This window comes from Taudactylus pleione, unplaced genomic scaffold (assembly GCF_031769625.1).
Source record: "Taudactylus pleione unplaced genomic scaffold, aTauple2 ptg001842l, whole genome shotgun sequence".
Lineage (NCBI taxonomy): Eukaryota > Metazoa > Chordata > Amphibia > Anura > Myobatrachidae > Taudactylus > Taudactylus pleione.
In genome coordinates, this window is record NW_028286239.1 from 159,743 (window position 1) to 183,745 (window position 24,003).

The 24,003-nt window shown below is 50.8% G+C and overlaps 1 protein-coding gene across 1 annotated transcript in view; it reads right to left on the reverse strand.

Annotated features, from left to right (window-relative positions):
* Window positions 1–4,075: 4,075 nt before the first annotated feature.
* LOC148436295 (voltage-dependent L-type calcium channel subunit alpha-1C-like) overlaps window positions 4,076–24,003 on the reverse strand; it is a 138,015-nt gene continuing 118,087 nt past the window's right edge. The window contains exons 18-27 of the mRNA XM_088465078.1: window positions 23,469–23,570; window positions 22,148–22,275; window positions 12,145–12,279; window positions 10,747–11,084; window positions 10,518–10,544; window positions 10,276–10,398; window positions 8,472–8,581; window positions 8,245–8,351; window positions 6,923–7,225; window positions 4,076–4,540 (exon numbers count right to left, since the gene is read on the reverse strand). Coding sequence (XP_088321204.1) covers window positions 4,247–4,540; window positions 6,923–7,225; window positions 8,245–8,351; window positions 8,472–8,581; window positions 10,276–10,398; window positions 10,518–10,544; window positions 10,747–11,084; window positions 12,145–12,279; window positions 22,148–22,275; window positions 23,469–23,570 — 1,667 coding nt within the window. The 3' untranslated portion in view covers window positions 4,076–4,246. The remainder of the gene's footprint in view (window positions 4,541–6,922; window positions 7,226–8,244; window positions 8,352–8,471; window positions 8,582–10,275; window positions 10,399–10,517; window positions 10,545–10,746; window positions 11,085–12,144; window positions 12,280–22,147; window positions 22,276–23,468; window positions 23,571–24,003) is intronic.

The following is a 24,003-nucleotide window of genomic DNA, read 5'->3' on the forward strand; positions in this document are numbered from 1 at the left end:
GGTGAGGGGCACATTTCGTCTCTGGCCCCCGAGAGTCTGTGCAGCGAGGTCTCCCAATGTCTGTGACCGCATTGCTCAGGCTGTAAGAGGACCAGGCAGGGCGTGAGGATCGCAAGGTTTTATTATTATTATTGTTCTATGTTCTGACCTGAATTACGTACATAGGGAAATGGAGGAATAAATAACTTAGTGTTCCAAAAGCCGGGATAAGTGAAGATTCTGGGGATTTCCTGTCCCTATTTCTATGTGAATTTCTGCTCATTTTGCACATCTAGAAAGGAAATTGTATTTTAAGAGGAAATGAAGGTATATATTGTACAGTAAGAGGGGCTTCCAATTCATTCTGAAAATGTACTAATACAATCATGCTGCCAGCTGCTCCTGCGGGGAGAGGGGGCATTAAGGAACATCGTATAGCCAGGAAACCGCCCTGCCTAGGGGGTTATACAGATATGTGTGAGGGCTCTGTACTATATGTACTATATGTCATTACACAGACAATGAGCCCAGCAGCACAGATGCTTATTGTACTGTACATAAGGATGCAGACTACAGGAAACTCACAGGGAGCTCATAAATAATTCCTATTATTTCTGTAACAATGGGCCGAATTCAATTAGCCGCAAAAAGGGCCGTTTGGAGAAAAAAGTTTTCGCCTGTTTGCACAGTATCTCCATATTCAATTCCCCGGTGTTTTCGCCTGTTTGCACAGTATCTCTGTATTCAATTCCCCGGAGTTTTCACTTGTTTGCACAGTATCTCTGTATTCAATTCCCCGGAGTTTTCGCCTGTTTGCACAGTATCTCCATATTCAATTCCCCGGAGTTTTCACTTGTTTGCACAGTATCTCCGTATTCAATTCCCAGGAGTTTTCGCCTGTTTGCACAGTATCTCCGTATTCAATTCCCCGGAGTTTTCGCCTGTTTGCACAGTATCTCCGTATTCAATTCCCCGGAGTTTTCACCTGTTTGCACAGTATCTCCGTATTCAATTCCCCGGAGTTTTCGCCTGTTTGCACAGTATCTCTGTATTCAATTCCCCGGAGTTTTCGCCTGTTTGCACAGTATCTCCGTATTCAATTCCCCGGAGTTTTCGCCTGTTTGCACAGTATCTCCGTATTAAATTCCCCGGAGTTTTCACCTGTTTGCACAGTATCTCTATATTCAATTCCCCGGAGTTTTCACCTGTTTGCACAGTATCTCCGTATTCAATTCCCCGGAGTTTTCGCCTGTTTGCACAGTATCTCTGTATTCAATTCCCCGGAGTTTTCACCTGTTTGCACAGTATCTCCGTATTCAATTCCCCGGAGTTTTCGCCTGTTTGCACAGTATCTCCATATTCAATTCTCCGGAGTTTTCGCCTGTTTGCACAGTATCTCTGTATTCAATTCCCCGGAGTTTTCACTTGTTTGCACAGTATCTCCGTATTCAATTCCCCGGAGTTTTCGCCTGTTTGCACAGTATCTCCGTATTCAATTCCCCGGAGTTTTCGCCTAGGCGAAAACTCAATAGGCAAAAACAGGCGAAAAAGTATCTCCAGCAAAAGGCGGAAGCAAAGAAGTGCACAATCCCTATTTTTTGGGGTACAAATTTGGGGACTTGGTTGAGAACCCTTTGGACACCCCCCTAATGACTAATTAGTCAAAATTTTTTTAATAAAATATCTTAATATTTGGGGCGAAGATGAAAAAAGTGTTTGAAAATGGGTAAAAAGTGGGGGGCCTAGTATTTTGGGGGGCTATAAGGTTGGGACAGGTGTTTTTGGGATTGCACAAGACTGCAGCCGGTGTATTTTTATGTTTTTTTTTAAATCTTCATTTTAGAGACATCAGAATATACTAGTAGCCACTTTCAGGTACCCCAAATGTAACTACGGGACTTATTTTTCAGAAAAAAAACATGGCTTTCTATAATTTCTCCACACATATGCAAAATATGTATATAACAGCCCTTTGCCTCAAAATAAGTTCACTAAATACTTTTATTATGGTTACTAGTATTATTCTATATAGAAACCCAGGGTCACTGAAGCTTTTTATGGGGTACAGACTGATTTCCCCCCCAAAATATGTCCTTTTCACTAGTTTCGCTTTGTAAATCATTCGCCTATCCGCGCTTTCGCCTGTATTACAATTGAATAGGGAGAAAAGCAGGGAGGTGTATGGAGAAAACATTGCGGCAAAACAGGCGAATTTCTCCAGACAACACTTTTCGCGGCTAATTGAATTCGGCCCAATATCTGGATCAGGAAACCTGTGTGCAGCTGCTCCCGGTCCTCGCGATATTGACACCGGAGCCGGCGGACTCTCTTACCAGGCGCCAGTGTACCAATGCAATGCATTGGTTTGCGGAGAAGCACTGGCTGATGGGAGGAGGTTTGCGGACAGAGCGCGTTCCCTGCTAAACATGGACAAAGATGTACACAGCCTCGCGCACACCCAGGCTCGCTCGGAGTTTGCAGAGCCACGCCCAGAGACCAGAATGTGGGCGGAGCAGGTGGAAGTGTGTGCTGGGTCATCTAGATGCATCGGTGCAAAACCACAGCGGGTTCCAGGGCGCGTTCAGGTGCGCTGTGTAATTAAGGACTTGGCTCTTGTCATAGAGAATTGTTTCTAGGCTTTTAGACATATGGAATGAAACAGGCGGCAAAGCAGGTTCACTGAGCACCGTCACTAACGCCCTCATTAAGGAACATGCAACAAATCCTTTGGAAAGCTTTTGAGAATATAACAGAATTTCAAGCTGTATATGGGACATTCATAGTACTGGGAATGGTATCATACCTTCCAACATGTGTACATGCTATACTGGGACATCATAAGCCCCACCTCCTATCCAACCAAGCCCCACCCAGCCCCCAAACCACACCCACTTGTGTAAGCTCCTCCTCTGATCAGGAGAGTTGGGTAAAGTCCAATTTTGCCCTATTGCAGCCTAATAGTTTCAGCCCGGTATGGAGTTGCCGCCGTCAGGCCTCAACGCTACCACAGTGCTTAGAGATGAGATGGGAATGGAGTGAGGAGAGTTAGGAATGAACAAGCAATATCTGCCCTGTGATACAATGTCTGTAACATCCGTATACCCCATTTAGCAGCTATTCCAACGGCAGTGTCTATAATCCTGACGTACTCCACCTCTCAGACCTACCTAAATAAACAAGGTGTGAAAAAAAAAATACATGGGTGGCAGATTGCTAAAGATCGGCACAACACTCGATCCTCAAGGATCAGTAGTAAAAAGATAAAAACAAAAATATACGGAGCTGAGAAATTTCAAGTTGAATCTTATTCATGAAACGTTGAGGGCTATTACCAATAGGATGCAGTACCTCATGACAGCGTACAGGTGGCGCTGTCTGCTTTAGTATTCCAGGATGTGCATGGGTGACACGTAAAAAAATAGATAGATCAGTTGTTAACTCAATAGCACTAACAGGGACGTACCGATAGACTGGTCTGTTTTTGCCCTCGTATACTAAGCAAATACCAAGCCAAGAGGACATCTCCAGCGGATGTCAATCCTCAATAAATGTTTACCTAAAGCATTTAACACCCCATCCAAAACATAATGTTAATAAAATAAATAATTCCTGCTGCATCATCCAATGGGGACAGCCAATCACAACACCTTAAGGAACTATAGCGGGGACATGACAACTGCACCATGAGAACCATAGTCACAGGGAGGCTGACCTCGTAGACGTACAGTCTGCAGCAGAGACCAAGCTGGATGATGCAACAGGACCTATGGATTTATAAATGGCGTTATATGGAAAGAAAATGTGTGTTGGTTGGGGAGGTTAATTGCTTTAACTGATTTACGCCAGGGTGATATTCCCCTTTAGGAACAAAGACAGTCAGTGCAAGGAAGAATACAGTGGTTATCAGTAACGCCAGCAAGGCTTCTCCCCAGGACACATCCTCATCTTTACATTTCTTGATTTGAAGGATCTTTTCCAGGATGCCAGGAGACCCTCCAAGGGGTTCCAGCGGGTTCTCTGATCCCAAAACGCAGAGAGTCAGCTCCAGATGCCCCCCCCCCTCCCGCCCCAAACTAAAAGTAATGAGGAACGCTGTTCTGGTCACTCCAGGTTACGAGAACAGTGAGGCACTTCTGAAACAAACTCATTAGGAACACCAAAAAAAAATAAAGTAACTGAAATCAGGAGCCCAAAGTCTCCTCCGAAACATCCACCCTTCTGACAAACTGGCATAACTGCGGCTCTCGTCCGTCCAGGAGGGTGCCGGCTACAGGCTGCTCACGTATATTCGACTGTCCTCCTGCTCGCCTTCGCTGATCGGGCAGCCCGGTGAGTGTCCCGGCTCCTCCGACCCACCCCCTGCGCAGTCCAGCCCCTGGTCCCTGCGTTTGGAGAAAGGTGAGAGCTTCCCGTTCGGGCTGGGATTGCCAATCAAGAAGCTGTCAGCTGCGGACTCCATCTCCTCTATCGTCATGTCACAGGCGTCCGCCAGCTCGTGCGTTGCAACCTGCAGGAAACAGGGGTCCTGAGCGAACTGCGCCAAACCTTCCGAGATCAGAACCTTCAGGGTATGGAAGTGGGCAGAACCAGAATGGAATATACCGAGAGAAAAGAGATATTGTGAGTATGATAATCTAATTCAGGATGACATATCATTAAACTTATTTCATGTTACTGTCAGCGCTGTCTGGACTGCAGGCCCAGAATAAATACTCTCTGCAAACTGGATCATATCCCATCCACTATGGTGGACCTTCTTATAACATTGTCTTCTACAGATTCTGCCCCATCCCACTCTGCCTGACCTCCCTAACCTGCACCTAACCCATCCACATTCACACAGCGACACCTAAATCCACTTCTCATCTTCTCTAAAACCGTCTTTCACCAATATACAGTCATTGTTTCATCTTACAACCTCCTGAAGCCTGATCCCACCTGGTCACCCTAACCCTTCAAACATGCCCTAGTCTCCCTCATTCTTAAAAGACCCTCCCTTGACCCCTCCTCTTTCTCTAATGACTTCCCTATCTCTCATTCCTTACGCTTCCAAGCTCCTGCCCACCCACTCCCTCTCCAGTCCAGCTTCAGTTTCTTCATTCCACTTAAACTGCCCTCACCAAGGTCACCGACCAACTCCTCACAGTCAAATCCAAAGGCCAATTCTCTGTTCTTGTACTCAATGACCTCGCAGCATTATTTTACATAATTGACGACCCCCTCCCCCTGTAAACAACTCCCCCGGGCTCCGTGACTCAGCTCTAACCTGTGTCACCTACTACTTGTCCAGCCCATCTTTCTGTATCTACACCCAGCTCCACCTCAACTCCACCTCCCTTTCATATTTGGGTCACTCAGGGATCTGTCTTTGGCCTCCTCTTATCCCTCTTATCTCACTGAGCTTACCAGGTCAGATACCACCACTAAGCGATCTCTCTTGCGTCACCCCCTGTCTGCTGGGCCATCTCCTCCTGGATGTCACAACACTTTCTATAGCCCAATATTTCCAATCTTTAATCACCGGGTATTTTTACTAAATGTCGGTTTCTCAAAGCTGGCGATCATCAGCACCTTTGATTGATAGTTTTAAACTGACAACAGGAATCATTAAACTAGCTTTGCTTAGCATTGATTCCACTTGCCAGTCAAAGCTTTAAAAAAAACTCCATTTAGTAAATCTGCCCCATCGTCTTTCCCCAGACAAGGTCTCCTCTTCCCTCCCCCATCGTCTTTCCCCAGACAAGGTCTCCTCTTTCCTCCCCCATCGTCTTTCCCCAGACGAGGTCTCCTCTTCCCTCTCTGTTGATAGTACCTCCTCTCCTTTGTTTCCCAAATCCTACATCCTGCTGTGATCCTGACTTAACACCTACCCTACTCCCACCTATACTATACTGGTACACCCTCACACCTACCCTACTCCCACCTATACTATACTGGTACACCCTCACACCTACCCTACTCCTACCTAATCTATACTGGTACACCCTCACACCTACCCTACTCCTACCTAATCTATACTGGTACACCCTCACACCTACCCTACTCCCACCTACACTACTCACACTGGTACACCCTCACACCTACCCTACTCCTACCTAATCTATACTGGTACACCCTCACACCTACCCTACTTCTACCTAATCTATACTGGTACACCCTCACACCTACCCTACTCCTACCTAATCTACACTGGTACACCCTCACACCTCCCCTACTCCCACCTACACTACTCACACTGGTACACCCTCACACCTACCCTACTCCTACCTATACTATACTGGTACACCCTCACACCTACCCAACTCCTACCTATACTATACTGGTACACCCTCACACCTACCATACTCCCACCTGTACGACTCACACTGGTACACCCTCACACCTCCCCTACTCCCACCTATACGACTCACACTGGTACACCCTCACACCTCCCCTACTCCCACCTATACTACTCCCACTGGTACACCCTCACACCTACCCTACTCCCACCTATACGACTCACACTGGTAAACCCTCACACCTACCTTTACTACTCACACTGGTACACCCTCACACCTCCCCTACTCCCACTTATACTATACTGGTACACCCTCACACCTACCCTACTCCCACCTACACTACTCACACTGGTAAACCCTCACACCTACCCTACTCCTACCTATACTATACTGGTACACCCTTACACCTACCCTACTCCCACCTATACGACTCACACTGGTAAACCCTCACACCTACCTTTACTACTCACACTGGTACACCCTCACACCTACCCTACTCCTACATATACTACTCACACTGGTACACCCTCACACCTACCATACTCCTACCTATACTACTCACACTGGTACACCCTCACACCTACCCTACTCCTACCTATACTACTCACACTGGTACACTCTCACACCTAACATTTGTGCAGTACAGTAATTCTCACTCTTCTCACCGCTTCCACTAAACTGCTTGCACTGCCGTGGTGCTGCCGCGTCTGATCCGGCGTGTGGCAGGGAACTGTGAGGGAGGCTGGACGGTCTCGCCCGAGACTGCAGTCGCTGCAGTGCACAGAGGGGAAGCTGTTGTTTAAGTTGTCTTTGGACCTCGGGTCCCCATGTAGTCTCAGTGCAGGTACAGTATGTTGCGCCCACCCTCGGGAGCAGGGTGTGGCAGGCGGCGTGGAGCAGAGGCGGGAGAATGCTGTGGGCGAGTGACTCCTTCGCAGTAGTGGGCTGAGGCCGGCCACCGCTAATGCCTGGAGATAGAGGAGAGGGAACAGATTGCCAAATAGAAGATTTTGAATTGGTTTACTGTGTAACAATGTTGTTGGTTAAGGCATGGTGTATATATCAGGGGGTCGGCAACATTCTGGCTGAGGGGAGGAGCTGTCTCTTCCTCTGCACAACATTGGGTGGTCAAGACTGTTGAAGTCAGTGCTCCGCACTAGTGATGGGCAGAGGAGAAAAGTGTGCAGTTCCACCTCTCTGCATGGGCTCCAGCTTCAAATGTAAAAAGGGGGATTCTGATGGGGTATATATGGATTATAAAGAACATCTAGAGGGGTATGATGGCCTATAATGGGCATTTGGAGGGATCAGATGGCATACAAGGGGCATAAGGAGGGGTTTGATGGCATAATGGGCATATGAAGAAGTGTGATGGCATACAAGGGGCATGTGGAGGGGTCTGATGGCATAAAGGAGGCAAGTGGATGGATCTGATGACATATAAGGGGCATATAGAGGGGTCTGATGGCTTTTGGGGCATGTGGGGAAGTGTTATAGCATATAAGGGCCATATGGAGGAATCTGATGGCATACAAGGTGCATGTTGAGGGGTCTGTAGGTACATAAGAGGCATATAGAACTATCACACCGACCTATCCAGCATGCTAGCTGATCTTCTGCTTCATTCTGAAACTTTGATTAACTGGATTCTGAGAAGCCAATGCCAGATCCGGTTGGTTTGTCACGTGTGCACTTTTCTTTATATACTAAGGAGATGATGTGATAACTACTACTATGGCGCCTCCTACCAGCTTCCCTCAGACAACCATACATTGAGCAGTTTCCATTTCACCTTTAATGGCTGTTATGTTATAATCTCGTCGATATCAGCAGAGGCGAGAATCCGGGGCACGGAACCGTTACAATTCTACTAGCTGGAGGTGGAGGGGTCAGAGAATTTTAAAAATGGCTGCAGTTTCCCAATAAAAGGAGGTTGCAAATAGGAAGAGAACATTTTTGAACCTACTGTGAATCTGGGGTTAGGTACCTGATGGTGCACCAGATGGATTTGCGGCAGCACTGTTTTGGGCGATGTGTCCCCACCTTGGTTTCGGTACCTCCTCAGGCACTCCAAATGGAATGACGCCCTCCTCCCTGCAAAAAGTGGTGAGAAGAATATCCAGATGCTCTGAATGTGAAGTACCGATGTGTCACCGGTGCCCCCTATAGTCTAAAAGGAGTTATACAGGTTAACAAAAATGGCGTGCAGGTTACCTAATGAGGCAGAGCGCAGGAAGCTTTTCTTGGGAGACGGACACAGCCCTCTCTCCACTTCTCCCTCTGATGGAGTCAACTGTCGGCTCTCCTCGTCTTGGTCAGAAAACCTGTGGAAAACGTGTAGTGTGTGAGATGTATCTATTACATTATTCCTGCAAGTCACTGACTATGGAGGTGACAGGCCCAAGCTCCTAGTGCTTATTGGCCGCCTCCTGGGGGCTACTAGGTGCATAACTGACTGCCGGAAATACTGATCTATTGCTTTTCACTATGAGTGGCCAGAAGAGGTTGGTTGTAGATAGCTCACAACCAATCAGATGCACCACTGAATGATCTGGCTCGTTGTTACAGATCTGGTAACCAATCACAGCGGAAAGCGAATGACCAGTGGATTCCTCTATGATACTTTGGAGAAATAAGAGAAAACAGGTGACACTGATTCAGAGGTGGAAGCAGCACCTTGCACCTGTGGAAATTCGTCTCAATGGCTCTTCCGTGTGGTAACAATCGGAATGTATGCGCAGTACTTATAACATCAGTTAACTACGTGACCATCGTGTGAGACTCAGAATCAGGCCCATGATAAGGCATAAGTCAGACTCCACCGTTCCGGAGGAAACCCTGAGATAAATAACGGGGCATAAAGGGGGTCGGATTAAGACCTTTAGAGGCCCTAAGCACTTAAAAGATTTTGGTGCCCTCATATATATTTGCCCTCTTCTCCATTATATACTCCCTCTCCTGCCAGTGCCTGCAGGTGGGCGTGGCTAATTTGACCTGGTGGCCATCTTTACTTTCCTCTCCAGACTTCTCCCTGCTTGTGGATTAGTTTTGGGCTGCAATACTCCCTGAGGGACTGCACTACGTCCAGCATGGGGAAGTCTGGACAAGCTGCTGCAGCAGCAACCAAATGAGAGACATTTGCCTGTCACTCTACCTCACATGCCCCTCGGGTGCAGGATGCCCACCCTGTCCGAAACGCCGTGTATAGTTTGCCGAGCTCTGACACTGAGGCCCCACCTATGGTCACTTTACAACAAGTTTTAAAGGCAATAGCTGGTAGCGAGAAATGTATTTCGGATAAAATTGGGAAAGTTCAATGTGACCTTTCCCTGCTGTGGCAAGATGTGCGAACTATTAGGGAACGTGACGGTGAGGTGGAAACCTGCATATCAACATTAGGGGACTCACATGGTGGGGGGGGTGGGGGTATAGTGTTTAATGCACAATCTGCTGGGACTAGAGCGCCACAAGAATAATATAACTTGGGCACAGGATGGTATGCTTATGGCATATGTTAAGTGAGTGGGGCACAGGCTGGTACAGTAATGTGAGGGGCACAGGATGATGTGTCATGGGTGGAGTCACAAGGCTAGCATAATGTGTGTGTGGGCACGGGCTGGAATATTACACATGGCTGAGCAGGTCTGGTGCAGAATAATGTCTTTGGCACAAACTAGTTTATGTATTGGCACATGGTACCGTGTGTGGGACACAAGCTGGCAAAGTAATCTGTGGAGAATATGGCTGGTGTATGGTATGCATGTGTGTGTGTACGTATGCCTGCATGTGTGTGGCTGTGTATTAGTGACTAGGTATGTCATGGTTGGCGACAGTTACTTTGCAGACAGGAAGTTACCCCTTTGCAGAGCAGTCACTGTCTGGCTGGCTCCATAATGTGTAATTATAATGGGATACAATTGTATCACGCTCAGCATTCTCCTGATTCGTCCTAGTTCCCTGTGGGGTGGCTTCAGCAGTGTTATGTACAGTACTATAGATTCTGGGTATTGGCGCTCACACGTCAGAGCAGAGGAGGCTGGGCTCGCTGCTGTACTCCACGTCCTCGCTGGCATCATATGTCTCATCCTGCGATGCCTCCTCCCGGCAGATGATCGGCAGACGGCTGTCCCTGGACACTGAGCTGAGGAGAGGAAAGAAGGCAACCTTAGTGGCCTAGCAGTCAGATCTATGACAAGTTACTTATTCCCCGCAGAAATATCCGCCCGATGGAAGTAACGTATCTAAGGGTGTGGAACCTACCGTCCCCAGGCCTCGCAGTGACATATCCTGGGCCAGCGGTAAAAGAAACAGAAAGACAGAGTCACGTGTGGGGAGAGGAGACTCACCCGCTACATACACACAGTGGATATGCACCAGCGATTTTCCGATGCCTGCGGTCTGCAACACCCAGTTCACCTCAGCTATGGAGCATGCGGGTTAGGCCGACATGTCTCCAGGGAATGAATATTTAAGCTCAGCTATGTCTTACCTCTTGGAGTTGAGTTTCCAGGATCCATGAGGGCGCACTTGACGGCTCTGTCCTTCTACGGTGCTGACGGTGCTCTGGTAAGTGAGCAGAGCGGGAAGACGTGCCAGGCCCGTGTTGTTGGCATTATTGATGTTGGCATTGGACCCAGAGGAAGAGTAGCTGCTGGGGGTAAAGGTAGAGTCCACCAGCTTCTCATGGGAAGGAGAATCTAGGTCACCCGGCCCACCAGAGGTCTTGTTGATGTGAAGAGGCCGCTGAGTGGTGAAGGTTTGGGGGAAAGCACTTCGCACCTCGCTCTGGTAGTAGCTGACGTGGTTCCCAAACAAGCCGCCTGCCCTCTGGAGAAACAGAGAGACAGAGACCAGTGGTGAGCACTGTGCGTAAAAACTCAGCGATAACGATATATAACTAGCTGTACCAGTACGCCTAACCCCGCGGGATTGTACATAGAGACGTAGGACAGGTCATACGCAGATCACAACAACGCAACAAAACAGCGGGAGGATACAGAAATATAACAGTACGGGAAGAGGATATTACAGTATCATGGTAATAACACATGAGGGAATACAGGGCCTGATTCAGAGCCGGACACTCTCAACGAGCGCCCGCTCTGAATCAGGGCGTTTTTTTTTTTTTTTTATTGTTGCACCACCCACAGCTTATGCGAGCGGCCATGATGATGGTCGCGATGGTCAAGACCATCGCGACCATCGGGCTTGCGACGAGACCCTTGCGGTAGGATCTCGTTGCAGCAAGCCCAAGAGTGCTTTTGGCTCTAACAGAGCCAAAAGCACTCCCACTGAGTTGGGCCGGCCCCAGACGGTAGGCGTTCCCATGGGAACGCCTCCGTCTGGACAGCCACGCCCCCGTCCCGCCCACCAAAGGGAGCATGCTGTCACTGAATATCGACAGCACGCCTCCTTTGGTACGAGACCCGGAGCGACGGCTTGGCCGTCGCTATCCGGGTCTCGCGCATGCGCACGACGGAGCCAGCTCCGTCGTACGCATGCGCACTGGGCCACCATCGACCCGCTTGCAAGCGCTCAGCGCTCGCGAGCGGGTCTGAATCAGGCCCATAATGCGGATACTGATGGAAATGCCAGCAGTGGACAATACACAGAAAATATATCTATCATTAAAGGCAGAATAGGGGTCGCAGGCAGACGTTCGGAACAGCCGGACACCTATGCCTGGGAGTACCACTCTTTTTCTCTTACAAGGAAGTCAGAACCTGTGAAGTTAAAGTTGTAAGAGAAAATGCAACTTTTGGTGTGAAGCAATGTGTACCTGACAGTCTTACAGTGCATGATGTGTTGTGTGAGTGTAACCTGCAGCCCATTCCATGCCTCATGCCCCAATACCCCAATGCCGTCAGAGCCCGCATTGCCTACACACCCTGAATATGTCATCCTCGGACGCTGCAGACACTGCTTCCTTCATGGCCTTGTCCAGCTCCTCCTCTGCGGTCAGATCCCCGGATATAGCTCTGCGGATCTCAGGCCCAATGTCATGCAGAGTCCGCAGCCCGGCCTGAGGGGGAACCACAAATATCTGGGTAATGTGCCGGGGGGCAGAGAGACCCATCATCTCCCACACACCTCTATTATCATTCATTACCCAATACAGGTACATCACTAACGTGCAGCAGGTGCAGGGCCCGGCCTGCGGGGGAACCACAAACATCTGGGCAATGTCCCGGGGGGCAGAGAGACCCCTCAGCTATCACACACCTCTATTATCATTCATTACCCAATACAGGTACATCACTAACGTGCAGCAGGTGCAGCGCCCGGCCTGAGGGGGAACCACATAGATCTGGGCAATGTGCCGGGGGGCAGAGACACCCCTCAGCTATCACACACCTCTATTATCATTCATTACCCAATACAGGTACATCACTAACGTGCAGCAGGTGCAGGGCCCGGCCTGAGGGGGAACCACATACATCTGGGTAATGTGCCGGGGCAGAGAGACCCCTCAGCTATCACACACCTCTATTATCATTCATTACCCAATACAGGTACATCACTAACGTGCAGCAGGTGCAGGGCGCGGCCTTAGGGGGAACCACATACATCTGGGCAATGTGCCAGGGGGCAGAGAGACCCCTCAGCTATCACACACCTCTATTATCATTCATTACACAATACAGGTACATCACTAACGTGCAGCAGGTGCAGGGCCCGGCCTGAGGGGGAACCACAAACATCTGGGCAATGTGCCGGGGCAGAGAGACCCCTCAGCTATCACACACCTCTATTATCATTCATTACCCAATACAGGTACATCACTAACGTGCAGCAGGTGCAGGGCCAGGCCTGAGGGGGAACCACATACATCTGGGCAATGTGCCGGGGGCAGAGAGACCCCTCAGCTATCACACACCTCTATTATCATTCATTACCCAATACAGGGACATCACTAACGTGCAGCAGGAGCAGGGCCCGGCCTGAGGGGGAACCACATACATCTGGGCAATGTGCAAGGGGGCAGAGAGACCCCTCAGCTATCACACACCTCTATTATCATTCATTACCCAATACAGGTACATCACTAACGTGCAGCAGGTGCAGGGCCCGGCCTGAGGGGGAACCACATACATCTGGGTAAAGTGCCGGGGGGCAGAGAGACCCCTCAGCTATCACACACCTCCATTATCATTCATTACCCAATACAGGTGCATCACTAACGTGCAGCAGGTGCAGGGCCCGGCCTGAGGGGGAACCACATACATCTGGGCAATGTGCCGGGGCAGAGAGACCCCTCAGCTATCACACACCTCTATTATCATTCATTACCCAATACAGGTACATCACTAACGTGCAGCAGGTGCAGGGCCCGGCCTGAGGGGGAACCACAAACATCTGGGCAATGTGCCGGGGGGCAGAGAGACCCCTCAGCTATCACACACCTCCATTATCATTCATTACCCAATACAGGTACATCACTAACGTGCAGCAGGTGCAGGGCCCGGCCTGAGGGGGAACCACAAACATCTGGGCAATGTGCCAGGGGGCAGAAAGACCCCTCAGCTATCACACACCTCTATTATCATTCATTACCCAATACAGGTACATCACTAACGTGCAGCAGGAGCATGGCCCGGCCTGAGGGGAAACCACATACATCTGGGCAATGTGCCGGGGGGCAGAGAGACCCTCAGCTATCACACACCTCTATTATCATTCATTACCCAATACAGGTACATCACTAACGTGCAGCAGGTGCAGGGCCCGGCCTGAGGGGGAACCACATACATCTGGGCAATGTGCCGGGGGGCAGAGAGACCCCTCAGCTATCACACACCTCTATTATCATTCATTACACAATACAGGTACACTAACGTGCAGCAGGTGCAGGGCCCGGCCTGAGGGGAAACCACATACATCTGGGTAATGTGCCGGGGCAGAGAGACCCCTCAGCTATCACACACCTCTATTATCATTCATTACACAATACAGATACATCACTAACGTGCAGTAGGTGCAGGGCCCGGCCTGAGGGGGAACCACATACATCTGGGTAATGTGCCGGGGGGCAGAGAGACCCCTCAGCTATCACACACCTCTATTATCATTCATTACCCAATACAGGTACATCACTAACGTGCAGCAGGTGTAGGGCCCGGCCTGAGGGGGAACCACAAACATCTGGGCAATGTGCCGGAGGGCAGAGAGACCCCTCAGCTATCACACACCTCTATTATCATTCATTACCCAATACAGGTACATCACTAACGTGCAGCAGGTGCAGGGCCCGGCCTGAGGGGGAACCACATACATCTGGGCAATGTGCCGGAGGGCAGAGAGACCCCTCAGCTATCACACACCTCTATTATCATTCATTACACAATACAGGTACATCACTAACGTGCAGCAGGTGCAGGGCCCGGCCTGAGGGGGAACCACATACATCAGGGCAATGTGCCGGGGGGCAGAGAGACCCCTCAGCTATCACACACCTCTATTATCATTCATTACACAATACAGGTACATCACTAACGTGCAGCAGGTGCAGGGCCCGGCCTGAGGGGGAACCACATACAACTGGGCAATGTGCCGGGGGGCAGAGAGACCCCTCAGCTATCACACACCTCTATTATCATTCATTACCCAATACAGGTACATCACTAACGTGCAGCAGGTGCAGGGCCCGGCCTGAGGGGGAACCACAAACATCTGGGCAATGTGCCGGGGGGCAGAGAGACCCCTCAGCTATCACACACCTCCATTATCATTCATTACCCAATACAGGTACATCACTAACGTGCAGCAGGTGCAGGGCCCGGCCTGAGGGGGAACCACATACATCTGGGTAATGTGCCGGGGGGCAGAGAGACCCCTCAGCTATCACACACCTCTATTATCATTCATTACACAATACAGGTACATCACTAACGTGCAGCAGGTGCAGGGCCCGGCCTGAGGGGGAACCACATACATCTGGGCAATGTGCCGGGGGGCAGAGAGACCCCTCAGCTATCACACACCTCTATTATCATTCATTAAACAATACAGGTACATCACTAACGTGCAGCAGGTGCAGGGCCCGGCCTGAGGGGGAACCACATACATCTGGGTAATGTGCCGGGGGGCAGAGAGACCCCTCAGCTATCACACACCTCTATTATCATTCATTACACAATACAGGTACATCACTAACGTGCAGCAGGTGCAGGGCCCGGCCTGAGGGGGAACCACATACATCTGGGCAATGTGCCGTGGGGCAGAGAGACCCCTCAGCTATCACACACCTCTATTATCATTCATTAAACAATACAGGTACATCACTAATGTGCAGCAGGTTCAGGGCCCGGCCTGAGGGGGAACCACATACATCGGGGCAATGTGCCGGGGGGCAGAGAGACCCCTCAGCTATCACACACCTCTATTATCATTCATTACCCAATACAGGTACATCACTAACGTGCAGCAGGTGCAGGGCCCGGCCTGAGGGGGAACCACATACATCTGGGCAATGTGCCGGGGGGCAGAGACACACCTCAGCTATCACACACCTCTATTATCATTCATTACCCAATACAGGTACATCACTAACGTGCAGCAGGTGCAGGGCCCGGCCTGAGGGGGGAAACCACAAACATCTGGGTAATGTGCCGGGGCAGAGAGACCCCTCAGCTATCACACACCTCCATTATCATTCATTACCCAATACAGGTACATCACTAACGTGCAGCAGGTGCAGGGCCCGGCCTGAGGGGGAACCACATACATCTGGGCAATGTGCCGGGGGGCAGAGAGACCCCTCAGCTATCACACAACTCTATTATCATTCATTACCCAATACAGGTACATCACTAACGTGCAGCAGGTGCAGGGCCCGGCCTGAGGGGGAACCACATACATCTGGGCAATGTGCCGGGGGGCAGAGAGACCCCTCAGCTATCACACACCTCTATTATCATTCATTACACAATACAGGTACATCACTAACGTGCAGCAGGTGCAGGGCCCGGCCTGAGGGGAAACCACATACATCTGGGCAATGTGCCGGGGGGCAGAGAGACCCCTCAGCTATCACACACCTCTATTATCATTCATTACCAATACAGGTACATCACTAACGTGCAGCAGGAGCAGGGCCCGGCTTGAGGGGGAACCACAAACATCTGGGCAATGTGCCGGGGGGCAGAGAGACCCCTCAGCTATCACACACCTCTATTATCATTCATTACCAATACAGGTACATAACTAACGTGCAGCAGGTGCAGGGCCCGGCCTTAGGGGGAACCACATACATCTGGGCAATGTGCCGGGGGGGCAGAGAGACCCCTCAGCTATCACACACCTCTATTATCATTCATTACATAATACAGGTATATCACTAACGTGCAGCAGGTGCAGAGCCTGGCCTGAGGGGGAACCACAAACATCTGGGCAATGTGCCGGGGGGCAGAGAGACCCCTCAGCTATCACACACCTCCATTATCATTCATTACCCAATACAGGTACATCACTAACGTGCAGCAGGTGCATGGCCCGGCCTGAGGGGAAACCACATACATCTGGGCAATGTGCCGGGGGGCAGAGAGACCCCTCAGCTATCACACACCTCTATTATCATTCATTACCCAATACAGGTACATCACTAACGTGCAGCAGGTGCAGGGCCCGGCCTGAGGGGGAACCACATATATCTGGGCAATGTGCCGGGGGGCAGAGAGACCCCTCAGCTATCACACACCTCTATTATCATTCATTACCCAATACAGGTACATCACTAACGTGCAGCAGGTGCAGGGCCAGGCCTGAGGGGGAACCACATACATCTGGGCAATGTGCCGGGGCAGAGAGACCCCTCAGCTATCACACACCTCTATTATCATTCATTACCCAATACAGGTACATCACTAACGTGCAGCAGGTGCAGGGCCCGGCCTGAGGGGGAACCACATACATCTGGGCAATGTGCCGGGGGGCAGAGAGACCCCTCAGCTATCACACACCTCTATTATCATTCATTACCCAATACAGGTACATCACTAACGTGCAGCAGGTGCAGGGCCCAGCCTGAGGGGGAACCACATACATCTGGGCAATGTGCCGGGGGGCAGAGAGACCCCTCAGCTATCACACACCTCTATTATCATTCATTACACAATACAGGTACATCACTAACGTGCAGCAGGTGCAGGGCCCGGCCTGAGGGGGAACCACATACATCTGGGCAATGTGCCGGGGGGCAGAGAGACCCCTCAGCTATCACACACCTCTATTATCATTCATTACCCAATACAGGTACATCACTAACGTGCAGCAGGTGCAGGGCCCGGCCTGAAGGGGAACCACAAACATCTGGGCAATGTCCCGGGGGGCAGAGAGACCCCTCAGCTATCACACACCTCCATTATCATTCATTACCCAATACAGGTACATCACTAACGTGCAGCAGGTGCAGGGCCCGGCCTGAGGGGGAACCACATACATCTGGGTAATGTGCCGGGGGGCAGAGAGACCCCTCAGCTATCACACACCTCTATTATCATTCATTACACAATACAGGTACATCACTAACGTGCAGCAGGTGCAGGGCCCGGCCTGAGGGGGAACCACATACATCTGGGCAATGTGCCGGGGGGCAGAGAGACCCCTCAGCTATCACACACCTCTATTATCATTCATTACACAATACAGGTACATCACTAACGTGCAGCAGGTGCAGGGCCCGGCCTGAGGGGGAACCACATACATCTGGGTAATGTGCTGGGGCAGAGAGACCCCTCAGCTATCACACACCTCTATTATCTATCATTACCCAATACAGGTACATCACTAATGTGCAGCAGGTGCAGGGCCCGGCCTGAGGGGGAACCACATACATCTGGGCAATGTGCCGGGGGGCAGAAAGACCCCTCAGCTATCACACACCTCTATTATCATTCATTACACAATACAGGTACATCACTAACGTGCAGCAGGTGCAGGGCCCGGCCTGAGGGGGAAACCACAAACATCTGGGTAATGTGCCGGGGCAGAGAGACCCCTCAGCTATCACACACCTCCATTATCATTCATTACCCAATACAGGTACATCACTAACGTGCACCAGGTGCAGGGCCCGGCCTGAGGGGGAACCACATACATCTGGGCAATGTGCCGGGGGGCAGAGAGACCCCTCAGCTATCACACACCTCCATTATCATTCATTACCCAATACAGGTACATCACTAACGTGCACCAGGTGCAGGGCCCGGCCTGAGGGGGAACCACATACATCTGGGCAATGTGCCGGGGGGCAGAGAGACCCCTCAGCTATCACACACCTCCATTATCATTCATTACCCAATACAGGTACATCACTAACGTGCAGCAGGTGCAGGGCCCGGCCTGAGGGGGAACCACATACATCTGGGCAATGTGCCGGGGCAGAGAGACCCCTCAGCTATCACACACCTCTATTATCACTCATTACCCAATACAGGTACATCACTAACGTGCAGCAGGTGCAGGGCCCGGCCTGAGGGGGAACCACATACATCTGGGCAATGTGCCGGGGGGCAGAGAGACCCCTCAGCTATCACACACCTCTATTATCATTCATTACACAATAAAGGTACATCACTAACGTGCAGCAGGTGCAGGGCCCGGCCTGAGGGGGAACCACATACATCTGGGTAATGTGCCGGAGCAGAGAGAGCCCTCAGCTATCACACACCTCTATTATCTTTCATTACTCAATACAGGTACATCACTAACGTGCAGCAGGTGCAGGGCCCGGCCTGAGGGGGAACCACATACATCTGGGCAATGTGCCGGGGGGCAGAGAGACCCCTCAGCTATCACACACCTCTATTATCATTCATTACACAATACAGGTACATCACTAACGTGCAGCAGGTGCAGGGCCCGGCCTGAGGGGGAACCACATACATCTCGGCAATGTGCCGGGGGGCAGAGAGACCCCTCAGCTCCCATACACCTCTATTATCATTCATTACCTAATACAGGTACATCACTAACGTGCAGCAGGTGCAGGGCCCGGCCTGAGGGGGAACCACATACATCTGGGCAATGTGCCGGGGGGCAGAGAGACCCCTCAGCTATCACACACCTCTATTATCATTCATTACCCAATACAGGTACATCACTAACGTGCAGCAGGTGCAGGGCCCGGCCTGAGGGGGAACCACAAACATCTGGGTAATGTGCCGGGGGGCAGAGAGACCCCTCATCTCCCACACACCTCTATTATCATTCATTTCCCAATACAGGTACATCACTAACGTGCAGCAGGTGCAGGGCCCGGCCTGAGGGGGAACCACATACATCTGGGTAATGTTCCGAGGGGCAGAGAGACCCGTCAGCAATCACACACCTCTATTATCATTCATTACCCAATACAGGTACATCACTAACGTGCAGCAGGTGCAGGGCCCGGCCTGAGGGGGAACCGCAAACATCTGGGCAATGTGCCGTGGGGCAGAGAGACCCCTCAGCTATCACACACCTCTATTATCTATCATTACCCAATACAGGTACATCACTAATGTGCAGCAGGTGCAGGGCCCGGCCTGAGGGGGAACCACATACATCTGGGCAATGTGCCGGGGGGCAGAAAGACCTCTCAGCTATCACACACCTCCATTATCTTTCATTACCCAATACAGGTACATCACTAACGTGCACCAGGTGCAGGGCCCGGCCTGAGGGGAACCACATACATCTGGGCAATGTGCCGGGGGGCAGAGAGACCCCTCAGCTATCACACACCTCCATTATCATTCATTACCCAATACAGGTACATCACTAACGTGCAGCAGGTGCAGGGCCCGGCCTGAGGGGGAACCACATACATCTGGGCAATGTGCCGGGGCAGAGAGACCCCTCAGCTATCACACACCTCTATTATCATTCATTACCCAATACAGGTACATCACTAACGTGCAGCAGGTGCATGGCCCGGCCTGAGGGGGAACCACAAACATCTGGGTAAAATGCCGGGGGGCAGAGAGACCCCTCAGCTATCACACACCTCCATTATCATTCATTACCCAATACAGGTGCATCACTAACGTGCAGCAGGTGCAGGGCCCGGCCTGAGGGGGAACCACATACATCTGGGCAATGTGCCGGGGCAGAGAGACCCCTCAGCTATCACACACCTCTATTATCATTCATTACCCAATACAGGTACATCACTAACGTGCAGCAGGTGCAGGGCCCGGCCTGAGGGGGAACCATAAACATCTGGGCAATGTGCCGGGGGGCAGAGAGACCCCTCAGCTATCACACACCTCCATTATCATTCATTACCCAATACAGGTACATCACTAACGTGCAGCAGGTGCAGGGCCCGGCCTGAGGGGGAACCACAAACATCTGGGCAATGTGCCAGGGGGCAGAAAGACCCCTCAGCTATCACACACCTCTATTATCATTCATTACCCAATACAGGTACATCACTAACGTGCAGCAGGTGCATGGCCCGGCCTGAGGGGAAACCACATACATCTGGGCAAAGTGCCGGGGGGCAGAGAGACCCCTCAGCTATCACACACCTCTATTATCATTCATTACACAATACAGGTACATCACTAACGTGCAGCAGGTGCAGGGCCCGGCCTGAGGGGGAACCACATACATCTGGGCAATGTGCCGGGGGGCAGAGAGACCCCTCAGCTATCACACACCTCTATTATCATTCATTACACAATACAGGTACATCACTAACGTGCAGCAGGTGCAGGGCCCGGCCTGAGGGGGAACCATATACATCTGGGCAATGTGCCGGGGCAGAGAGAGCCCTCAGCTATCACACACCTCTATTATCTTTCATTACTCAATACAGGTACATCACTAACGTGCAGCAGGTGCAGGGCCCGGCCTGAGGGGGAACCACATACATCTCGGCAATGTGCCGGGGGGCAGAGAGACCCCTCAGCAATCACACACCTCTATTATCATTCATTACCCAATACAGGTACATCACTAACGTGCAGCAGGTGCAGGGCCCGGCCTGAGTGGGAACCGCAAACATCTGGGCAATGTGCCGTGGGGCAGAGAGACCCCTCAGCTATCACACACCTCTATTATCATTCATTACCCAATACAGGTACATCACTAACGTGCAGCAGGTGCAGGGCCCGGCCTGAGGAGGAACCACAAACATCTGGGCAATGTGCCGGGGGGCAGAGAGACCCCTCAGCTATCACACACCTCTATTATCATTCATTACCCAATACAGGTACATCACTAACGTGCAGCAGGTGCAGGGCCCGGCCTGAGGGGGAACCACATACATCTGGGCAATGTGCCGGGGGCAGAGAGACCCCTCAGCTATCACACACCTCTATTATCATTCATTACCCAATACAGGTACATCACTAACGTGCAGCAGGTGCAGGGCCCGGCCTGAGGGGGAACCACATACATCTGGGCAATGTGCCGGGGGGCAGAGAGACCCCTCAGCTATCACACACCTCTATTATCATTCATTACCCAATACAGGTACATCACTAACGTGCAGCAGTTGCAGGGCCCGGCCTGAGGGGGAACCACATACATCTGGGCAATGTGCCGGGGGGCAGAGAGACCCCTCATCTCCCACACACCTCTATTATCATTCATTACCCAATACAGGTACATCACTAACGTGCAGCAGGTGCAGGGCCCGGCCTGAGGGGGAACCACATACATCTGGGCAATGTGTACAATTGTGCAGCCATATACAGTATACATGGATGTTGCTGCAGAACACACATTTTGCGGCACAAGTTAATTCTCGCGCCACGTGTGCATGGGCACCCCACCCTGCGTGCTGCAAACGGGCAAAAGGTCTCCTGGTTCTGGAGGGCAGGAAGGAGTGATTGTCCCCATGTAAAAGACATATACTACTTACACATCATTTGCTACAGGACAGAAGGTGTAATGACCGGTACCTGCAGGGAGATGGCGTTGCGCTGGGAAGGTTTTCCTACCAGCCCCTGCTCTTTGCGCTTCTTGAATTTCCGAAAATATTCCTGAATCAGGAAGGTGGCATAAAACTTTCCCACGGTCACCTCGTCATCTGGGGTGAGAGAAGATAACAGAGATTTCCGGCAATGGGTGAAATACACAACGGGTCAGGTCCTCACATGCCCGTCTCCTGCACATCCTAATGCGTTCTCCTGTGCTGCTCCTGTTACATCAGGCGGGAACACAGAACACCCCCCACACTGTGCTCCGCACACCCTGCTATGTGATCAGTGTGTGACGGGAGGACGATGTGCGCGTGTGTAGGGGATTCAGCCATTTACCTATTAGTTTTCCTTTAAGAACAAAGGCTGGGTCTCGGCTGCAGATGTCAGTGCAATGGGGGCACATAAGGAAGATGTTGGCGAGATAATAGTTATTGTGCAATGTCATCGCTCAGTAAAGCACCAGACAGATGTCACCGCATACCACTGGCCTTAAAAAGGGTTATTTGGCGTGCCAAGAAAAATGCCACTAAGCCGCACCATGCGGAATTTGCGTCTTTTTCACGCAGTTAATGAAACAAACGCCATAAGTACGTGTACATTTTACATCGCTTTTGGAATTTGCAGGCTATAGCTGTGCGACAAAGACGGTAATTTGAGAAAAAAGGCTGGGTGGAGATATGACTGAGCCGCGCCAAGCATCCGCCACACGGTATTGGTGCAAATTGCGATAAAAGCACAAATCCTTAATCCCCAGTACACGGCGCTTCAGTTGCTATACGGCTGCACTGCGAGAATGACGCCATACTGCGTGAAGTCGTGCCAAAGAATCTTGTGACGTTTAAAGCAAAGACGTTAGGTGATTGAGGACCCATCTGTAACCATAATGAAATGAATTTACTTCGTGTCCCCTTTGGTGGAAAAATGGGGCCGCCGTTGAGGAACAGGATGTCGGGTTTTTATATGTTACCGTTTATTTATAAAGTGCCAGCGGATTCCGGGACTTACTGCATGATATTAAGGACACCCATATAAATCTGTGAACGTGTTATTAGGTGCAGCAAATGTTTGGGAGTCCTATAATCATTTGTTTTGCAGACGGAACAAAAGAAAAGATGGTTTTAATGTGTCACATCCGACAACTTTGACAGAAAGGGATTTTATTTGTCTGCCTGGCAGGTTTATTCCGTATGCACAAGAGAGACTGAGGTGAACTTAGTGACGGAGCCAGACCCCCTGTCAACCTAGCCAGCCCCCTGAGCCTACAGACCTGCCCAACATTAGCCAGGACTACCCCACTCACCGCCAGCAGGGGGCACCACTTGGTCCAGGAGTTTCATACTGGTTCTTTTCCAGATCTTTTTAATAATGGCCCTGAGCTCTTCATTGGCCTGTTCCAGATTACCTGGGTGTTCGGAGTAAACAGACGGGAAGGGGCCGATTAGTTAGAGAGACAGAGAGAGTGCGCAGAGACTCACACAAGTAGATACGGGTATGTCGGAGAGGCGGGGTACTATCAGATATGGGGAGTCTTTAGAAGGACAATCAGCTGCAGTAATGAACATTACATGAAGGTAATAAGTACACATTGCCCATAGGATATCACAGCTCCACACAACGTGGCTGATGGCGGAGTGTAAGCTCTGAGGTACAGTGTTATGGAGTGTATCCTCCCAAACACAAGAAGACTAAAGCAGGCCGCACATAACCCGATTATTATTAGTCCAACCAGCCAACTGCTTGTCTGAGGTGTTGGGACGTGAATGTGATAACTAGTGTTCAGCTGAGGCGCTGTTACCCATAGCAACGAGCTTGGGTTCTGTCTAGCACTTTTAGAA